The sequence below is a fragment of the Nerophis ophidion genome, linkage group LG12, assembly GCF_033978795.1.
Source record: "Nerophis ophidion isolate RoL-2023_Sa linkage group LG12, RoL_Noph_v1.0, whole genome shotgun sequence".
In the NCBI taxonomy this organism is placed as follows: domain Eukaryota; kingdom Metazoa; phylum Chordata; class Actinopteri; order Syngnathiformes; family Syngnathidae; genus Nerophis; species Nerophis ophidion.
In genome coordinates this window covers 53,303,076-53,325,068 of record NC_084622.1, presented here as the reverse complement: position 1 = coordinate 53,325,068, position 21,993 = coordinate 53,303,076, and the positions used below count along the sequence as shown (strand labels likewise).

General features: G+C 38.0%; 1 protein-coding gene across 1 annotated transcript in view; it reads right to left on the bottom strand.

Annotated features, from left to right (window-relative positions):
- Positions 1–21,993, bottom strand: part of mrpl23 (mitochondrial ribosomal protein L23) — a 95,363-nt gene that overhangs the window by 71,128 nt on the left and 2,242 nt on the right. The window contains exon 2 of the mRNA XM_061917739.1: positions 10,112–10,234. Within this exon, the coding sequence (XP_061773723.1) occupies positions 10,112–10,234 (123 nt within the window). The remainder of the gene's footprint in view (positions 1–10,111; positions 10,235–21,993) is intronic.

Here is a 21,993-nt window from a genome sequence, read left to right as displayed (position 1 = left end):
CGCCGCATTGATGCAGTAATCCGTGCAAAAGGATTCCCTACCAAGTACTTAGTGCATTAATTGATATTTTCAAATGTTTGATTTTGTTTGGCTGTTATAAATATTTTTTTTACTTGGTCTGAGGAAATAATCAAATTTTTTGAGATAGGATTTTTGAGTTTTCTTAAGCTGTATGCCATAATCAGCAATATTAAAATAATAAAAGGCTTGCAATATTTCAGTTGATGTGTAGTGCATCCAGAATATATGACATTTCCAATAAAGGACTTTATCACAATATTTACATTTTCTGAGACAGTCCTGTGTGTGTGTGTGTGTATATATATATATATATATATATATATATATATATATATATATATATATATATATATATATTAGGGCTGCAACAATAATTGATTAAATTTATCAAAATCGGTTATAAAAATAGTTGGTGATTAATTTAGTCATCGATTCGGAGGCTTTTTTTTTATTTTATTTTTTCCCCCTAAACCTTTATTTATAAACTGCAACATTTACAAACAGCTGAAAAACAATAATCAAAATAAGTACAAAAACAGTACAAAACAGCGCCAAGGCAACGCTGAGGCTACGTCTCATGTGGTGGCAGTGAGCCAGCCAATGTGTCATGTGCAGCTCACGTGACCACGCCGTCTCCTTTGCTGGAAACATTCGAAAAATGGCGGAGGAGAACTGTACGGATAGTTCAGCGGAGAAACATCTCAAAGTTATTACTTCAATGGAGAAAAGTGTACGACCTAAGTCGTCAAAAGTGTCGGAACACTTTTCTTTAAAGAATTCAAAGAAGACATTTCCTGCAAAACATGCAGCATGGACATCGCGTGGCAGGAAGGATAACATTGCTTCGGCAGCACCTGAAGAGGAGCCATGGATGAAGAGAAGAACGGTAAGTAACTTTTTAAGTCCATAGTCCGAGTACTTTGATCCGTTGTGTCCGTCTTTGTGTGTTTTTAATATGTTGTTAACGAGGAGATTTTTTTAAGGCAGCGCTGTAGCAAGTGTTGTGTATTAACTTTCAGAGTGTTAGGAACTTCTTGGAGAGTGCGAGGTCTTCATTTTCTGTGTTGTTATGAGCGGGTTGGTTTCATAATGGATCAATGTAGGCGGACCCGATAAAGCTATATAATATTTGAGTGACGCTTTAGTAATATAAAGGTTATGAAGGTGCTGTAATATTTCATGCTATTATTCACAGGCAGCCTAAAATTAATCTTTTATTATTCACAAACAGAAATGTGTACAATATCTGATTCAGTTCTGATGAGTTACATTTCTGTGTTATTATTGTTGTATGCTGCATCCCTAATGTCCATTGATTTCATTTAGCTTTTTTTTTGGATGGATGGATGGATGGATGGATGAATAGATAGATAGATAGATAGATGGATAGATGGATAGATAGATAGATAGATAGATAGATAGATAGATAGATAGATAGATAGATAGATAGATAGATAGATAGATAGATAGATAGATAGAACTTTTATTGATTCCCTCAGGGAGTTTCCTCAGGAAAATTTAAATTCCAGCAGCAGTCTACAGAATTGAGATAGAGTTTAAAAAGTAATTAACGGGGATTTAAATGAAAAAAAAACTAAAATATTTCAATAAGAATTAAAAAAAAAGCAACATAAGAATAAAAATATAGCAGTAAAAATAACAATATAACAAGAAAAACTAGGCAGCAGTGACCATGATATTAAAAAATTTGCATTTTACATCAGAAATTATTAAATGAATCAACTAAGTATGTATTGAGTTACATGTAAATATTGCTATGTACTTTCATTATATGGTTTCTCTCATTTCAGAAAGAAACAAGCCAGCATTAGAGACTTGGTCCAAAGGAAGGTGTGCACACCACAGCAAGCGGTTGCATTGACTGATAGTGCCCTAAATATGTTGGTAACTGACATGAGGCCTCTATCAATGGTGGAGGATGACGGTTTCAGAAAAATAATTTACGTCCTCAACTCTGGTTACACTCTTCCCTCGAGGACCCATTTTACGAAACTGATGGAGAGGAAGTATGAGCAGACATTTCAAGCTGTGAAAACTGACATTAAAGCCACCCAGAGCAAAATTGTTCTGACCACTGATGTGTGGACAAATGTAGCCTACCTTGGCAATACATGCCACTACATTGGAGACGAATGGAACATGAAGTCAATCTGCCTTACGACCATGCCACTAGAGGAAAGACATTCAGCATCCAACATTGCAGAATGGTTGGAAGAGGCAGTAGGCAGGTTTGAAATTCCCCTAAGCAAAATTATTGCTATTGTGCATGACAATGGTATACTTTATTAAGAAAAAAAAAAATTCTAACACTTGCCTTGTTATTGTTATGTTTGGTAAGTCGAAAGGACATGGTGCCATATATAAATACGTATATAAAAAAAGTTAATAAAGTGTTGTAATTATATTCCAACTCCGCTTTCTTCTTGGTCATCGCCGCCACCGCCACACATTAGGGCCAATCAACATATCCCCAGGTGCATGATTTTGGAAGTGGGAGGAAGCCGAAGTACCCGGAGGGTACATGCAAACTCCACACAGAAAGATCCCGAACCCGGGATTGAACCCTGACTACTCAGGACCTTCGTATTGTGAGTATATTTAGAATATATTTATATTATATATATATTATATTATTCATTATTATTCTTGTCTAGTGTGAGCGAACTGTGGTACTGAATTTCCCCCAGGGATCAATAAAGTACTTTCTATTCTATTCTATAATATTGAATCAAAATCAATGTTATTACGAATTATTGACCTATCCAAAGTTCCCATTACTTCACATCAAATATTCCACTGAGAAAAATATTTTTGGTGGAAGATTTTGCAAATTTGGTAAATAAATAACCAAAAAATTTATATTTTGTTTTTTTTCTGACTGTACCTAAAATGAACCGAACCGTGACCTCTAAACCGAGGTACGTACCGAACCAAAATTTTTGTGTACCGTTACACCGCTGATATATATATACATATATATATATATGTGTGTGTGTATACACACACACACACTCACACATAGTATATACTGTAGATGTACTTTGTTTAGCCCCTTTGTCTAGTCTTTGTGCTTGTCAGAGCTTATATCTACCGTCAGAGTCAGTGTGATGGTTCCTAGCGATTGACGCTATATGCTACTAAGCTGTACTCTGTTCACAGTGCACACAATGGCATTACACAGAGTCAGACTTTTATTTTGGCTGTCTTCAATGCCGCCTTGATCATGAGCTTAATACAACACATTCACAAAACATGTTTTAACTCAGTCAGGAAGCGGATAGACGGGTTAAATTTCCATTAGTCTTCCGCACAATCCGGAAGAGTTGGCAACTATGGGATAATACTCAGTCTGGAATTTTTACCGCGGTTTATCATTAATACTGGTAATGATTACATCCCTAATACCTACAGGAATAATGGCAGAATTTGTTTTCTCACAAAACACTCTTCTGGGAAAACGTGAATATAAGTTTAAGACTGCAGTCAATGGGTAAAAGCGGCTTTTGAGACAAAGGCCACATTGTGTTATTACCCTGAGAACACCAACATTTCCACATCTCATTAACAGCTGCTCAGCATCAAAACAATGTATCAGCACAGACAGTGACTTCGCTAAAAGTCATAACAGCTTTCACTGTCATAAACCTTCCTATTTGATAGTAAATAACAAAATGATAGAAAAAGAAAAAAAATAGGTTCAGTTCCTCAGAGGTAAGAAATGGGATTACGAAATGGAAATGAAAAATGCTATACTTCAGGCAAGGCAAGGAAATGTACGAAAGGTAAAATAAAATATAAAACAAATATCGACTGTTTAAACCGTTGCACTTGTCTGCATTGTTGCACTTTCCTGAATAAAAATGCCATAGACTAGGGGTGTCTAAAGTGCCTGCCAAATACAGATGTTCAGTTGATCATAGGTGTGAATGATTTGTCTGTATGTGCCCTGTGATTGACTAACAACCAGTCTGGGGTGTACCATGGCTCCTTTAGGAGGGATACTCTCCAGTTTAACCATGACCCAAATGAGAACCTGCAGTCGGGAAAATATATTTTAATCAATGAATCAATCGCATGCCAACTACCAAGCGTTCTGAACCTTCAAACCATGAAAGACACTAATGTGTCCTGCTCCTTTAAGAAAGTAATCCTTATCTGAACTATTTATGCAGGTACAAAAACTAATCTGTGACAACTGTTAAAACTGTTACTGTTCACTGGTCGGCATCACTGCACTTTTCTAAAAAGAAATGCTCCTCGCTGACAGAATCTGACAAATGTACCGTATGTATGGGAAGGCATACAGTATTGTTTATCCATATTATTTATCAATGACATAAACCCAAGCTCAATCCCGTGCAGATAAGCAGCATATATTTTGCAATGAACCGATTACCACAATACCATTTTAAAAATGTTCTACTCTTTTATTTGTTCACCACATGACCACCTTGTTTAATCATCTCTATTATGATAAAAAAAAAAATCATGTCAGTACTGCGATATAATCACAAATACAAATTATACTTGTAACTGTAAAAAGTAAAACATAAAGTACATGTACAACTTCGGGCCAATGGAACCTCAGGAGGCCGAAATATGTAAGCAAGTACAGCAGACATACAGTGGGGCAAAAAAGTATTTAGTCAGCCACCGATTGTGCAAATTCACCCACTTAAAATGATGACAGAGGTCTGTAATTTTCATCATAGGTACACTTCAACTGTGAGAGACAGAAGGGGAAAAAAAAATCCAGGAATTCACATTGTAGGAATTTTAAAGAATTTATTTGTAAATTATGGTGGAAAATAAGTATTTGGCCAACCATTCAAAGCTGTCACTGATGGAAGGAGGTTTTGGCTCAAAATCTCACGATACATGGCCCCATTCATTCTTTCCTTAACACGGATCAATCATCCTGTCCCCTTAGCAGAAAAACAGCCCCAAAGCATGATTTTTACACCCCCATGCTTCACAGTAGGTGTGGTGATCTTGGGATGCAACTCAGTATTCTTCTTCCTCCAAACACGACGAGTTGAGTTTATACCAAAAAGTTCTATTTTGGTTTCATCTGACCACATGACATTCTCCCAATTCTCTGCTGTATCATCCACGTATCCATTTTGGTATAAACTCAACTTGTCGTGTTTTGAGGAAAAAGAATACTGAGTTGTATCCCAAGAACACCATACCTACTGTGAAGCATGGGGGTGGAAACATCATGCTTTGAATGGTTGATGAAATACTTTTTTTCCACCATAATTTACAAATAAATTCTATAAAATTCCTACAATGTGAATTCCTGGATTTTTTTTTTCACATTCCGTCTCTCACAGTTGAAGTGTACCTATGATGAAAATTACTGACCCGTGTCATCATTTTAAGTGGGAGAACTTGCACAATTGGTGGCTGACTAAATACTTTTTTGCCCCACAGTATGTTGTACATGCATACACACAAAAAAAAAAAAATACTTCCGCTAAATTACATACGCTTGCGATTCCATCATTAATTAATTACATGATGGCTCGTCGATAACGAGTTCAGGCTGATTGTAACACTTTGACATAACTCGCTACGTCAACACTTTTCACATTTTAACTGATATGGTACCAATTTCTGGTACCAGGGAATTGATAACAGTACGGTCTCATTTTTCGGTACATTTGTGTGTGTTAATAAATGTCACTTGTTTAATAATCCATCCATCCATTTTCTACCGCTTGTTCCCTTTTGGGATCGCGGGGGGTGCTGGAGCCTATGACAGCTGCATTCTCATTTTTAATGTGATATGCACCTGGAGATAGGTTGATTGGCAACACTAAATTGGCCGCAGTGTGTGAATGTGAGTGTGAATGTTGTCTGTCTGTCTGTCTGTCTGTGTTAGCCCTGCAAGGAGATGGCGACTTGTCCAGGGTGTATCCCGCCTTCCGCCTGAATGCAGTGGATATTGGCTCCGATAACCCCCACGAACCCGCGAGGGACAAACGGTTGAAGATGGATGGATGGAATTGACAACTTACTTAAACATTGGGGCGTGCTAATAGTGTATTTATTACATGAAAAGTGAACTTGGTAACCCTAATTAAAGGCTGGTTTATCACATAATTATTGCACAGTGTGTATTTGTGTATATATATATATATATATATATATATATATATATATATTTATGGAATGTATTATTTGTTTTAAAGAGGGAGCAATAATGTGTGAAATGAGATCTGTATAGCATATTCCAAAGGTGTTTTTCATAGAATGAACACTTTGCTTTCCTTACCTCGGTTGATATTAATATTGGCGCCTTTTGGTAATAAAATTGTGACGTCTGGAGTCAATCCTAAACTGCCAAATAAATAGTTTCCACTCCATTTCCTCTTATATTGCCTGTGTTAGCCTGTCACAAATCATCATTGCAACACATCCCATTAAAGGCGACCTTTTGGTGCTGGAAGGATTCTGTACAACTGACTGATTCATCTGACTTCTGTCACTGACGTTATCACACCACCTTGTGGCCATAATGGAAATTGCCGGTCACATAATTGGTGCAAAGAAAAGGCATTGATTCAGCCTAAAAGTTTTTAACCTGTTCATAACATAGTAATCATCCATCCATCCATCCATTTCTACCGCTTATTCCCTTTTTGAGGGCGCTGGCGCCTATCTCAGCTACAATCGGGCGGAAGGCGGAGTACACCCTGGACAAGTCTCCACCTCATGGTAATACAAAACAAAATCCACTCATTGTATGCTGTTTAATTACTTGAATGGACATATATCTGTAAATGTACATTAGGAATGAGTGATATGGCCTAAACATTTATATTGCAATATATTATGCAGCCTTTTGCAATTATACATATCCCAATATATTATTTGACATGGAGATAATGATAGAACCATTTCAAAAAGGTTATAATGGCTCCTGAATTAGCTGCTGAACGAATGCGGTAACATACTGTGTCATTTCCAGTTGTATTATTTTCTTAAAATCTATAATCTACTTGTTGAATTACTGTTGTAACATATTTATATCTACACTTCCGTTAAAATGTAATTAACACTTATTCTTTCTTTGTCTCCTTATTAATATTAGTTTAGGGCAATACTACATATTTTGGTGTCGATCCATCCATTACCAAGTAATTACAGGGTCAGAATTAACCATACCAATGCTCACACTTATTTTAAAGATCAATAAATGATTACATTTTTTAACTGTAATCAGACCAAATCACAGGATGTGTAACCATACCAAATAATATTTAGATTGTTTCCGTATTGTTTTTGACTACATAAAAAATGTATCATTTTGTATAAGTCAGTAAAACTAACTTGACAAAGATCAAATTACTATTGTTTCTTATTTCCTGAGTTTGTAAACGGTAACAAAAACGACAAAATAATATTTTGTGGTAATAAAAAATATTGATGTAATCACTTTAGTATCGAGCGTATACTGATACTGCACTTGGCATTGATACTGTCAATAATTGTATCGAGCTGCCCACCCCGTTTACATTCCAGAGCTTTAGCTTAGCTGTTACCCGTGCAATTTTTGTATCCTCCAACGGTGTTTAGTGTAGCATGTTTAGCTTTTTTTTGTCCTCTAGTGATAATAATATTTGTAGGAAACACAATTTATTTGTGGATTAGTGATTTAGAAGCTGGACTGTGGAGGGACATTAGCCACTAACTTGCTAGCGAGGACGCGACATTGCGTTGAGGATGCGTTTGTTTGCTTGTTCCTATCAAATTTGTGTGTCATGGTGACAGTATGAAAATCTATATTGTCAGACGGATGTATATTGTGTATATTGTACATCATCTATATCGCCCATACTTCATGAACACTATTACCAAGTTGGGCAATCAAACTGTAAATTACCTACCTATATATACATATATATATATAAATATAAATACACACATTTATGGGTTAAGAAATACATTTTACATGTATTGCAAGGTTTTGTACTGGGATTAGTTTTTACTTAAATTTCAAATGGTGCTAAAGCTGTTGGTTGTCTTTAACACCTTAAAAAGTATGTTGGGTTTGCTCCATATGTGACTGAAGATAACCAAAGTTGTCAAGTGACACTAAATAAATAAATGTAAAACAGTGAAGTGAAGTGAATTATATTTGTATAGCGCTTTTCTTTAGTGACTCAAAGTGCTTTACATAGTGAGACCCAATATCTAAGTTACATTTTTTAAACTAGTGTGAGTGACACTGGGAGCAGGTGGGTACAGTGTCTTGCCCAAGGACACAATGGCAGTGACTAGGATGGCAGAAGCGGGGATCGAACCTGGAACCCTCAAGTTGCTAGCACGGCCACTCTACCAACCGAGGTATACCGCCCCAAAAAACAGGCAATGTAATCTTGTAATAGTATAATTGACAATCAACATTGGCCATTTTTCGAAGCTCGACTACTACTACTGGTTATACAAGTGAGCAAACTGACTATTACCTTTCCTTTAAAAGCACACAAACAGGGATATAACACTAAACGGTAAAATTATAAACCATGGTAGGATTCCAGACGGTTAGCAATACAGTTGAAATTTGTAATTACCGAAAAACTTCATTTATTTATGCATTTTGGGAAACACTGCTTATTTCCTAGAAACGGAAGTGATGCAGCAACACATTCCCATGGGTTTAAAGCATTATATCCCTTCTTTTTCAACTTGAGCTTGTGCATAACACTTTTAGTTTGTGTTTTCTAATAATTTAGATACCGTTATATCCAATCCAATCCAATCCACTTTATTTATATAGCACATTTAAACAACAATAACGTTTCCAAAGTGCTGCACAGCCATGTTAAAAACAATATTATGCTCCACCAATGACTGAATAAAACAAAAAATGAATAAAAATAAAACCAATAAAAACAATATAAAAACAAATATGATTAAAAACTATTTTAAAGGGTAAAATCAATTAAAACAGTAAAATAGAAATCAAAGTGTATAAAAAACACAGAGGACACCAGAGGAAAGAGGACCACACAACTCACGTAGTGTTAAAAGCCAAAGAATAAAAGTGGGTCTTAAGACGAGACTTAAAACACTCCACTGTGGAAGCAGTTTGAACATGGAGCGGCAGAGTGTTCCAGAGCTTAGGGCCGACCACAGAGAAGGCCCTGTCTCCCCTGGTCTTAAGTCTGGTCTTGGGCACCACGAGCTGGAACTGGCTCTCGGACCTCAGAGCGCGCGCAGGGATGTAAATTTGGATGAGGTCCGAGATATATTGAGGTGCCAGTCCATGTAAAGATTTAAAAACAAACAGCAATGTTTTAAAATCAATTTTAAAATGAACAGGGAGCCAGTGCAAACTCTGAAGAATTGGGGTTATATGCTAGCGTTTCCTGGTCCCTGTTAAAAGTCGTGCTGCCGCGTTCTGGACTAACTGCAACCGGGAGAGAGCTTTTTGGCTAATGCCAGCATAAAGTGCATTGCAGTAGTCCAGGCGGCTTGAAATAAAAGCATGCACGACTTGTTCAAAAAGGTTAAAAGATAAAAACGGTTTAACCTTTACTAAAAGACGAAGGTGATAAAAACACGATTTTAAAACGTGTATAGTTTATATATATAGTTTATCGTAATAACATGAGTGTAAATTGTTAGTTTCTTCACTGGGACTGCTTTTGTGTGTGTGCAGGTGCTCCTTGCGTATACGTGCGGACGAAACAGCTGTGACGGACAAGCCAAACTATTTCCTCCAGCCAATGAGCAAATTGTAATAATTAATACATTACAAAACTTTAAGAAAATTGACATGTTAAAAATACAAATGTCCGGTAAACCACTAAACATGCTGATGGTGTTTTAGTTATATGTTTTTGTTTAAAAAATATAACTGAGGTAGTTACAAATAACCACTTTATATATGGCAGAATTTTAATACACGTTTATCACCTTAATATCTATAAAATGGTTACATATTCCTTTGAGTGTAAATCAAAGGCGAGCCTATTTTGTAAATTTGGGAGCACAAGGGTTCCAAATGGAAGAAGCATGTCTAAAGCATCTTTACACATAGAAAACAAAAACTTACACCATTGGGATGCGGAATTGCACAGTGTCAGGAGGTTGCTCCTTTCCAGGCCTCACCAGCGTCAAGAACCAGTTTGGTCTGAATATTCGCAGCTGCGGATTTCCCAACTGGTAGAGAGGAAATCTGTAAAGAGAATAAGGTTCGGGTAAATATTCTTTGCATATTTGTACTCTTCAAAGAAAATAAATGAGGTGTAATATTTTTGTTTTCAATCATCGCCATTTAAATGAGCTCTAATACTAGTGTGAACTCCAGGGTTTTCCCTAGATGTAATTGATCATGGCGTTCCGCCAAGGCAAAACATAAGCTGCCACATATAAAAAATTAAGGGGGAGGTGTTTAACATGAAAACACATTTAAGTAATATATAGTATGAATGGAGATATGTAGCATATTATTTGTGCACTATTGACTAGTGATGCACTGAAAATTTGGCCACCGAAAAAAGACTGCTTACCAGCATGTTTTATACGTTTTGCTTAAAATAAATAATTGGAGAAATATATATTTTGTGGGGAATTTGTTTGTGTAATGTGTTGCACACCAACTTTTTTTTTTAAATAAAAATATAAATTAATCCACCAAAAAAAAAATCGATAGAATAGTCGATTCGAGAAATAATCATTTGATGCAGCCCTAATACCGATAATGATCCAATACAATATCAGCAGGAATGATAGATATTTTTATTATTTTGTGTGGAATGTTAGAAAAGGTTTGCTCAAGTGAAAATACTCAAAAGAGTGAACAATAGTAGGCACGAATAAAAACTAACCTAAGTATCATCAACAGTCTGGAATATATTTATGCTGTTTTTAATGTAAAATGGAGTGGTAATTGTGACCACAATAATTTATCAAGTTAAGCTCATGACACAGGAAGTTTATAATTTGCTTCTGCCTTGGAGACGCTGTACATGTAAGTAATATACACATATAATTATTTGATTGTTTATATTGACAAATGTGGTGTTTAGACTGCTATATTGATCAATTAAGGACACTTACTATGTATGTCTAGCTTCTGTGCTTAGCTGTTGTGCAGCTGCTAGCTTCTGGTAGCCTAGCCTCATAGCCTTTTAGACTGCATTTTGTGAATGACTTGGCTAGAATATAGGAAAAAACTAACCTTGTGTGTTTATTGGAGGACATTTAGCGGTTAACTGGCTGTTGAGATTAGCACAAATAAAAAAACTCTTGCAGGACTTTTTGTGTTGGAGTTTATTGAAATCGATAAACTTTTGCTGATACCAGAGTGATATCTCAGGGTTTCCCACACATTCATTTATTTGTGGCAGCCCGCCACAAAAAAAAAAGTTTTAAATGAAAAAAAATTTTTATTTTTTTTTCTGGCTTTTGATTCGCTTGACTGTTCATAAAAGCAATGGGACTGTCTGTGAATGGAGCTTGTAGTTACATATTATATAAATATGTAAATAATATATAAATATGTACATAAAGTGTTGTAATTATATTCCAACTCCGGGTTCTTCTTGGTCATCGCCGCCGCTGAACCACCCCTGCCGCCCGACCACACCACCACAAATAGATGCCTGACCTGTGGGAAACACTGTATCGGCTATTAATATCAGATCTGGACAGACCTAGTGACTCAGTATGAATTAGAGCCGAAACGATTCCTCGAATAATATGAGTAATTCGATTACAAAATATATTCGAGTAACTTTCACTGCCTCGAGGCTTCGTTCATTTTTTTTTTACGGCACTTTGCCTCGTTTAATAAACAGTAGTCAAAGCTCACGTTTCGCACAGGCTGTTTAGGTATCGCACAGCGCGTTTACACCACAGATCATACGCCCCCTGCACTGCACAACACTGCTCTTTTAAAGACGCTTGAGCTTGGAAAACATTTTCGGCGACATAACTCGCAATGGCAGACGCCGCAGAAAGCAGTGAACAAGAGCCATAGTAAAACGAGACAATTAAGAAGCGACGAAAGTTGTCTAAGGTGTGGGAACACTTCACACTAAAATCAAAGGAAAACGCAATACTAAGCAAACATTGCAAAGTGGAGCTCGCATAGCACAATAGCACAAGTTCGATGCTGTAGCACCTGTCGAGGAAGCATCCGATTGAGGGCCGTCCAGAGGCGAGATAAGTCAACTATTATCAAATGTAAACACAAAAGCGGTGTTAGTAAAATGAATGTTAATCATTATGATTACCAGGATGTGTTATCCCACTCCCACAAGGTCATCAAATGCTGGCAAAAAGTGTTGAAAACTAACAATGCTATCCGAGCTGTCATGTTCAATTCGCTGTCTGTGTTGGCCCTGCGATGAGGTGGCGACTTGTCCAGGGTGTACACCGCCTTCCGCCCGATTGTAGCTAAGAGAGGCGACAGCGCCCTCCGCGACCCCAAAAGGGAATAAGCGGTAGGAAATGGATGGATAGTAGCCCCGCGAAAGTAGTCGTGCAAAGTTATTTGGGTTATTCAAGTCATGCAACCACATGCTACTTGGATAGCTCACCCTTGCACCCACTACTGATTGATTGATTGATACTTTTATTAGTAGATTGCACAGTACAGTACATATTCCGTACAATTGACCACTAAATGGTAACACCCGAATAAGTTTTTCAACTTGTTTAAGTCGGGTCCACGTTAATCAATTCTAGATCAGGGGCGCTCACACTTTTTCTGCAGGCGAGCTACTTTTCAATTGACCAAGTCGAGGAGATCTACCTCATTCCTATTTATAATTTATATTTATTTATTTATGAAAGAGACATTTTTGTTAACAAGTTAATGGTGTTTAATGATAATACAAGCATGTTTAACACACAGAGATTCCTTTCTTTCATGAAGACAAGAATATAAGTTGGTGTATTTGATTTCTGATGACTTGCATTGATTGGAATTAGACAGTGGTGCTGATAACGTCCGCATTTTCAAATGGAGGGAAAAAAAAGTCCTCCTTTCTGTCCAATACCACATGAAAGTGGTTGGATTTGGCATCTCATTTGTCCAACTTGCATACTTGTTTTTAAACACTTTGTTATGAGAGTAGCATATGTGTGTGGCCCTTTAATGTCTGGCAGCAGGTGAGTGACGTCAGAGAGTGTGCGGGTGGGCAAGCAAGTGAGAAAGCGGTCGCTGAGGGCGGGGGAGAAATACATTGGCATCAAACTCCGTAGCTTGCTAGCTTGTGCACGCTAGCTTTCTGAGACTCTTATTTTGTTAGCACAGGCAGGATGAAACAGGTCTTTTATGGTGAAGACAGGAACTGTGCAGTCGGTCTTTAGAGTTTTGACAGTAGGTACGGAGTCTCTAGAAATAAAATGTGTTTCTCTGCGTCCGCCCTGTTAGTGATTTTTTTCTTAAATATGAGCTCGCAGCTGCCAGCGTCATCTCACAAGATCCTCGGGTGCCGAGAATGTCAAACAACTGACGAAAGTGAAGTCTTGGTATGATTGATGATTGCTCATTTTTATGTAAATATTTTTATGCCTGGCTTGAGATCGACTGACACACCCTCCGAGATCGACCAGTCGATCGCGATCGACGTAATGGGCACCCCTGCTCTATAGAATGTAAGAGTTCCAAGTACTTGTTAACAGTGTTAGCACTTGTGTGCCAAGTTACTGTCAGCCATAATGGTTCTGAATATGAAGTTGCACATTTCAAATGCAGTATTAAAGACACTACTTGATCAACTATTCATGTTTGTTTGATATAACGAAAACTGTTGGGTTTTTTTAATACTAAGAATATATTTTTATTTTAACTTTCTCAGCTAATATTAATTTTGAACAAATTGTATATATATTTGTTTTCATCTCAAACATGTTATGATGGCAAAATGAACATGGATTACTATTTTGCATGCAATGAATTCAGTGAACTGTATTGCATTCTTAAAATGTAAAACTGTTGTCATTAAGTGGTTTGTATTTTTATATAGGTTATGTATTGTTGGCAGGTTGAAAACAGCTCAGCGGATTTGCGTGGAGAAACCAACTTTTAAATGGCACCTTATAATAATAATCAAAAACGCACGAGAGACAAGAACTTCATTTATGCGGTCACACCACACAGCACATAGGGTTGTGAGCGCACCTGTTTTTATTGGCATACACAAACTGGCACAATCAACTACAGACACATTTCAGCTGTGCGTGTCAGCCTTCAATAATGAAAACAAGCATTTCTGGGGGGAAAAGACGATTAGGCCAAACACAATAATTGAGTGCACATCTTAACATGTATAATAAAAACGTCATTAGGCAAAAATATGATTTATCCGATTATTCAATCGGGATATTCGATAGAATACTCAATTACTAAAATATTCAATAGCTGCAGCTCTAGTATAAATATGTATTACATTTTGCAAGTCAAACTAAAATGCTTCCATATTTGGTCTCCTGGTCTCACTTTTTGCACCCCAAAACATTATGCTAAAGTAATGTCCTTGCTCTGCATAATTTGTTATAATGTCACTGTGTTTTGATCCTTGACTGTAACAGGATATATTGAATTGCAAGCAGGAGTACATGAATATTAACACCCCTATTACTACTACGGAATAGTATTTATAAACATACCAATAAATGTCTCACTATCATTTAAAAAGGTTAATAGAATTAAATTGTATTCAGAACAAATCTGGGATCCATTCATTTTGTACCGCTTGTGCCTTTCGGGATCGCGGGGGATGGGGCCAATCTCAGCTGCATTCGGGCGGTAGGTGGGCTATACCTTGGACGAATAGCCACCTTATCACAGGGCCAACACACGATAGACAGACAACATTCACACTCACATTCACACACTAGGGCCAATTGAGTGTTGCCAATCAACCTATCCCCAGTCCCCTATCCCCAACCTATGTCTTTGGAGATGGGAGGAAGGAACCCGCGGTGAGAACATGCAAACTCCACACAGAAAGATCTCGAACCCAAGCGCTTCGTATTGTGAGGCACACGTACCACTGTGCTGCACCCAAAATAGTCAATAGTGCAACTTAAGTAATCAAAAACAAAAAACACTATTGGCTCATTCAAACCCTTGTGGGGTTTGCTGTTTTTTTTACCCTAGAAAACATTCACACCCACATTCAAACAAAGGCCAATTTCTAGTGTTGCCAATCAACCTATCCCCAGGCGCATGTCTTTGAAGGTGGGAGGAAGCCGGAGAACACGGAGGGGACCCACTCAGTCACGGTGAGAACATGCAAACTCCACACAGAAAGACGCCGAGCCTGGGGATCGAATCCAGTATCCCGTGTTGTGAAGCACATGCACTAACCCCATCTCCACCGTGCTGCCCCCAAAATAGTCAAATGTGCAAATTAAGTAATACATCCATCCATCCATTTTCTACTGCTTATTCCCTTTTGGGGTCATGGGGGGCGCTGGCGCCTATCTCAGCTACAATCGGGCAGAAGGCGGCGTACACCCTGGACAAGTCGCCACCTCGTCGCAGGGCCAACACAGATAGACAGACAACATTCACACTCACATTCACACACTACAGCCAATTTTTAGTGTTGCCAATCAACCTATCCCCAGGTGCATGTCTTTGGAGGTGGGAGGGAGCCCGAGTACCCGGAGGGAACCCACGCAGTCACAGGGAGAACATGCAAACGCCACACAGAAAGAACTGAAACACCTCCTCCAACATAGAGCATAATAGTCTGGATTTGAAGAGCGATACTGCAATGAGGTGGTGACTTGTCCAGGGTGTACTCCGCCTTCCGCTTGAATGCAGCTGAGAAAGGCTCCAGCGACCCCCTGCGACCCCGAACAGGACAAGCGATAGAAAAATGGATGGATGATGAACAATACATATCAAGGTACAAATGTTTTCTCCCACATCGGGAGTGACTGTTTTTATTATACAGATGGAGAATATAATAGCAACCTTAAAAACTGACAACAAACTGCAGATTATTAATTTCAACCACAGAAGCTTGTATGCAAACTACAACAATGTGAAGCATTTTTTGAACAATTCAGCAAACGCTTTAACATAATAGGTAACAAACAAAGAATAGATTTTGATCTGAAAGGATATGAACTAAATTATATCAACAAAATTAACAAGAACAGAGGAGGAGTAGCTGTTTACGTGATGAAGAACTTGATCTACAAAGTGTTAAAAAAACCATGTCATTATTTATCACTATTTTAAAATGTTTCACTATTGAAATATGTATTGAAAAAAGCAAAATCAACTGCATATACAGAACCCCCTAAGTCAAACATTAGCCACATGTACATGGGCAAAATGTATTTAATTAGATCCTGTATCCGTCCATTTTCTACCGCTTGTCCCTTTCAGACTCGCTGGGGGTTGCTGGAGCCTATCATTCAGGCAGAAGGCGGCGTACACCCTGGACAAGTCGCCCCCTCATCACAGGGCCATCACAGATAGACAGACAACATTCACACGCACATTCACACACTAGGGCCAATTTTTAGTGTTGCCAATAAACCTATCCCCAGGTGCATGTCTTTGGAAGTGGGTAGAAGGCTGAGAACCTGGAGGGAACTCACGCAGTCACGGGGACAACATGCAAACTCCACACAAAAAGACCCCGAGCCGGGGGATCGAACCCAGGATCCCGTATTGTGAGGCACATGCACTAATCTGAGATGATATACCTGAATGCAGCTGAGATAGGCTCCAGCGACCCCCCGCGACCACGAACGGGACAAGCGGTAGAAAATGGATGGATGGATATACCTATAACAGGCTGTAAATTTGCAAGACAGGGATTAAAATGGCCCTGTGATGAGGTAGCGACTTGTCCAGGGTGTACTCCGCCTTTTGCCCGAATGCAGCTGAGATAGGCTACAGCACACCCCGCAACCCCAAAAGGGACAAGTGGTAGGAAATGGATGGATGGATTAAAATAGTATTTTCTTTAATTTATGAGCTTTATTGTCCAACCAACGCATGTATGATGACATTTTATATATATATATATATATATATATATATATATATATATATATATATATTTTTTTTTTTTTTTATTAGGGCTGGGCAATATATCGCAGGATTGTCTCTGTGCGATAAAGAAAATGATATTCGTGTATACGTTCTCACACAGTTGCTTTTAGCTGCGGGCATTACACTACAGCAGGGGTCTCAGACACGCGGCCTGCGGGTCCATACTTTGTTTTTGATTCTTGGACACGCACGTAAGTGACTGCAAGACATACTTGATCAACAGCCACACAGGTCACACTGAGGGTGGCCGTATAAACAAGTTTAACACTGTTACAAATATGCCTATGTGCCTCACCCAGTTTCTAAATCCAGTGGCCCCCAGATGAATTGAGTTTGAGACCCCTGCACTATAGGCTCTTCTTCACTCTTTCTTTTCTCTCATTCTCACGGAGACATAAAACAAGCGCACCTTCTTACATACATCACATACTGTCAGGTCATACGTCACATATGTATACGCCCTCGCAGAGCAGAGAGGTAGCAGCAAGGGCAACGTTAGCTGTGATGCTAGCGGAGCCGTGCGAGTGTTAATACGAGAGAAAGAAGGTGCGAATCTGGTAACAAATGAAGGAAGACTTAATTCCCAAGAAAAACACCAGGGGGTCCATCGTCAGGCAGTGGTTCGGCTTCAAGCGGGAAGATATCGAATAGACAACTTTAAAGGCCTACTTAAACCCACTACTACCCACAACGCAGTCTGATAGTTTATATATCAATGATGAAATATTAACATTGCAACACATGCCAATACGGCCTTTTTAGTTTACTAAATTGCAATTTTAAATTTCCCGGGAGTTTCGTCTTGAAAACGTTGTGTAATGATGATGTGTACGCAAGATGTCACAGGTGTTTAGGAAGTATGAGCGCTGCGCACACACACACAGCTAAAAGTCGTCTGCTTTAACGGCATAATTACACAGTATTTGGGAGAACTGTGTTTCTGAATCTTTTGCAATTTGTTCAATTAATATTGGAAAAGTCAAAGTAGCAAGATGGAGTTGGAAAACTTTAGCCACACAAACACACGGTGATTCCTTCTTTAAAATTCCTGGAGGTGAAAATTTACTATGGATCAGAGCGCGGTCAAGCGAACATGAAACACGACGGAATGTCAACCAGCAGGTTTTGGTGAGAAAATTGTGGTTAAAAAGTAGTTTCTTACCGGAGAAAAGCTGAGCTTGCCTCGCCCATAGCTGCCGTCGACTACCCTGAGACACTGCACGTCAACACACCCGTGGACGTACACCTCCGACTATCAAGTACTATTTAACTCACTAAAACACTAGCAACACAATAGAAAGATAAGGGATTTCCCAAAACTATCCTACTAAGTGTGTCTAAAAACATCGGAATCCCTCCCAATGCAATCGCGTTTTTTTTTTTTTTACTTTGTTTTTTTTCTAGTCCGTCGCTATCAATATCCTCAAACACAAATCTTTCATCCTCGCTCAAATTAATGGGGAAATTGTTGTTTTCTCGTTCCGAATAGCACTTATTGTTGGAGGCTCCCATTATAAACAATGTGAATATGTGAGGAGCCCCCACACGTGTGACGTCATCGTCTGCGACTTCCGGTAGAGGCCGGGCTTTTGTCTTAGCACCGAAAGTTGCGAACTTTATCGTGGATGTTCTCTACTAAATCCTTTCAGCAAAAATATGGCAATATCGTGAAATGATCAAGTATGACACATAGAATGGACCTGCTATCCCCGTTTAAATAAGAAAATCGTATTTCAGTAGGCCTTTAATTTGTCAAGTGTGGCACAAGCATTGCTACCAAAAGTAGCATTACTGCTAATATGTAGTATCATCTGAAAAGTCACCTGCTACTGTTGTAAGCACAATACCAATGAGCGCAATTTGCAAATTTAATGTCAAATCAAATCAAATGTTTATTGGATTCATCACTATACAGTGTACATCCACGACTAAACTACTGACTAAACTACCACCACAACTTGGTTTACTATTTATAAAATATAACAATGTAGAGTAGGATTGTCCCGATCCGATATTTGGATCGGATCGGCCGCCGATATTTGCCAAAAAATGCGTATCAGCAAAGCATGGTAAAATGCCGATCCAGATCCAGTTTTAAAAAAAATCTCTTCCCTATTTTACAACGCACCGATTTAAATAATACATTCCACTCTTTTGCTGCTTCCCACGCTCCGTTCCGCATTTTCCAGCACACCTTTCAACACGTCCAGAGGTCTGTGTTCTAACTGTTAAGACGGCCGTGTGAATTAAAAGCTACGGTAAAAATATCAGCTGTGTGGGATTATTTTACCCTACAAAACGAAGAAGGTGAAGAGGTGGAGTGCAAAACATGCCACAATAAAGTCAAGCGTGGTGGTAAAGTTGTAAGACATTTTAATGACTTTTGAGAGTGAGAGGCTTTGTAGCACTCATTGATGAACACAGGAGCAGGCTGACACCTGAGCATCTTGAAGTGCTTGTCTTCGTTAGAAATAATTTTCCTAACTATTTTCCTAAGACTTCAATTGTTTGCCCCCCCTGACTGGGGCAAACATTTGAAAGGAGTGTGTAGATAGTTTTTTTTTTAAGTTTACACTTGTTCAAGAGCAAGTATTGATGCTGAGTTAGAAACATTTTATCCCACTCATGTTGTTTTTGTGTTTTTCTTTTTTTAAATAATGTTTACAGCATTATTTGCACTTTATACTGTTCACTTTTTTATTGTTTAATGATGCCATTTCTTTTTGACTTGTATAATTTTTTTCTACTTTTGTTTATCCTTGAATACCAACCATTGTGTATTATTCAATCTAACCTAATTCAGCTGGCTAGTTATCAAGAGTACTGAAATGCTTTTCAACCTGAATCTGACAACTAATTAGGCTAAATAACTTTAAACTTTAATACATGCTCGAATAGGCCAGTATCGGCCGGTATTGGATCGGAAGTGCAAAAACAATATCTGTATCGGATCGGAAGTGCAAAATCCTGGATCGGGACATCCCAAATGTAGAGTTACCTGGAACTTGAAATAGGCCACCCGGCCAGAATCCACACTTCCCTCGCCAAACACCTTCGTTTCCCAACCCTCACGCTTGCATAAATAGGCCTTCATGCCATCTACGCAGTGTTGGGAGACTGTTTTGCAGTTAGATTGCGTCCAAATTTGCAAAGTGCGCGAGATTGGTGAAATGCTTACAACACTAATACCTGTGTAATAAATACCAGAGGTGGGTAGTAACGCGCTACATTTACTCCGTTACATCTACTTGAGTAACTTTTGCGATAAATTGTACTTCTAAGAGTAGTTTTTATGCAACATACTTTTACTTGAGTTTTACTTGAGTATTTATAGAGAAGAAACGCTACTTTTACTCCGCTCCATTTATCTACATTCAGCTCGCTACTCGCTACTTTTTTTATCGATCTATTAATGTTTGTTTTGGTTTTCTAAAGTAGGATCTACGCATGCCTGCGTTTCACCAATCACATGCAGTCACTAGTGACGTTGGACCAATCAAACAGAGCCAGGCGGTCACATGACCGTCACACGTACAACCCGACTTAAACAAGTTGAAAAACTTATTGGGGTGTTACCATTTAGTGGCCAATCATACAAAATATGTACTGTACTGTGAAATCTACTAATAAAAGTTTCAATCAATCAATCAAAAGTGTAAAGGAAAAAAGCCACTTTTTATTTCAACCATACTTCCCATCAAAAGCCAAAAGACTGATCGCACAGTTCCTGTCTTCACAATAAAAGTGCCGCTCCATCGCGCCTGCACCAACAAAATAAGAGTCTCCGAAAGCCAGCACAAACAAGCTAGCAAGCTACGGAGTTTTCCACCAAAGTATTTATTGTAAAGTGTATAAAAACGAATATGGAAGCTGGACAAATAAGATGCCAAAAACCAACAAGTTTCATGTGGTATTAGACAGAAAAGAGGAGCTTTTCTGTCTAATACGGAAAAACGTGGACGTTATCAGCACTATACTGTCTGATTCCAATCAATGAGAATCAGGTAATACACTAACTTATATTCTTGTCTTCATGATAGATAGGAATCTATGTGTTAAACATCATGCATGGATATTCATTAAAACACCTTTAACATGTGAACAAAAAAGGTAAAATAAATAAATAAAAATTACATACTGTATACATAAATGTAAAGATATATATATATGTGTGTGTGTATGTATGTATGTATATGTATATATGAGGTAGATCATCTCGACTTGGTCATTTATTAAGTAATTGATTAACGTTGAAAAACTTATTGGGGTGTTACCATTTAAGTCAATTGTACGGAATATGTACTGTACTGTGCAATCTACTAATACAAGTTTCGATCAATCAATCAATCAATGAATGCCTACTGGGCCTATGGTGCTGTTAAGTTATTGTGGCTCAATGTGCCTTAATTGTTTTTATTTTAATGTACTATTTTTTAATATATATTATAGTTTTAGTTGCTTAAGAGATATTCCTGGCTCTGAATTTGCTCGTTGCTATTTTAATGTTTTTTTGCATTATTTGTTGCCGTAATCATTAAAGGAACATTTTACTCATCAGTTACTCAGTACTGGAGTAGTTTTTTCACAACATACTTTTTACTTTTACTCAAGTAAACATTTGGGTGACTACTCCTCACTTTTACTTGAGTAATAAATCTCTAAAGTAACAGTACTCTTGAGTACAATTTCTGGCTACTCTACCCACCTCTGATAAATACAGTTTTGGTCAGTTGTGATTTCCTTCTCTGCATGAAAGTTTGAAATTAGTATATATTAATGCAGTATAAACAATAATGTTAAATGTAGACACATAGAATCATCATACTGCTGCGATTATCAATCAATCAATGTTTACTTATATAGCCCTGAATCACTAGTGTCTCAAAGGGCTGCACAAACCA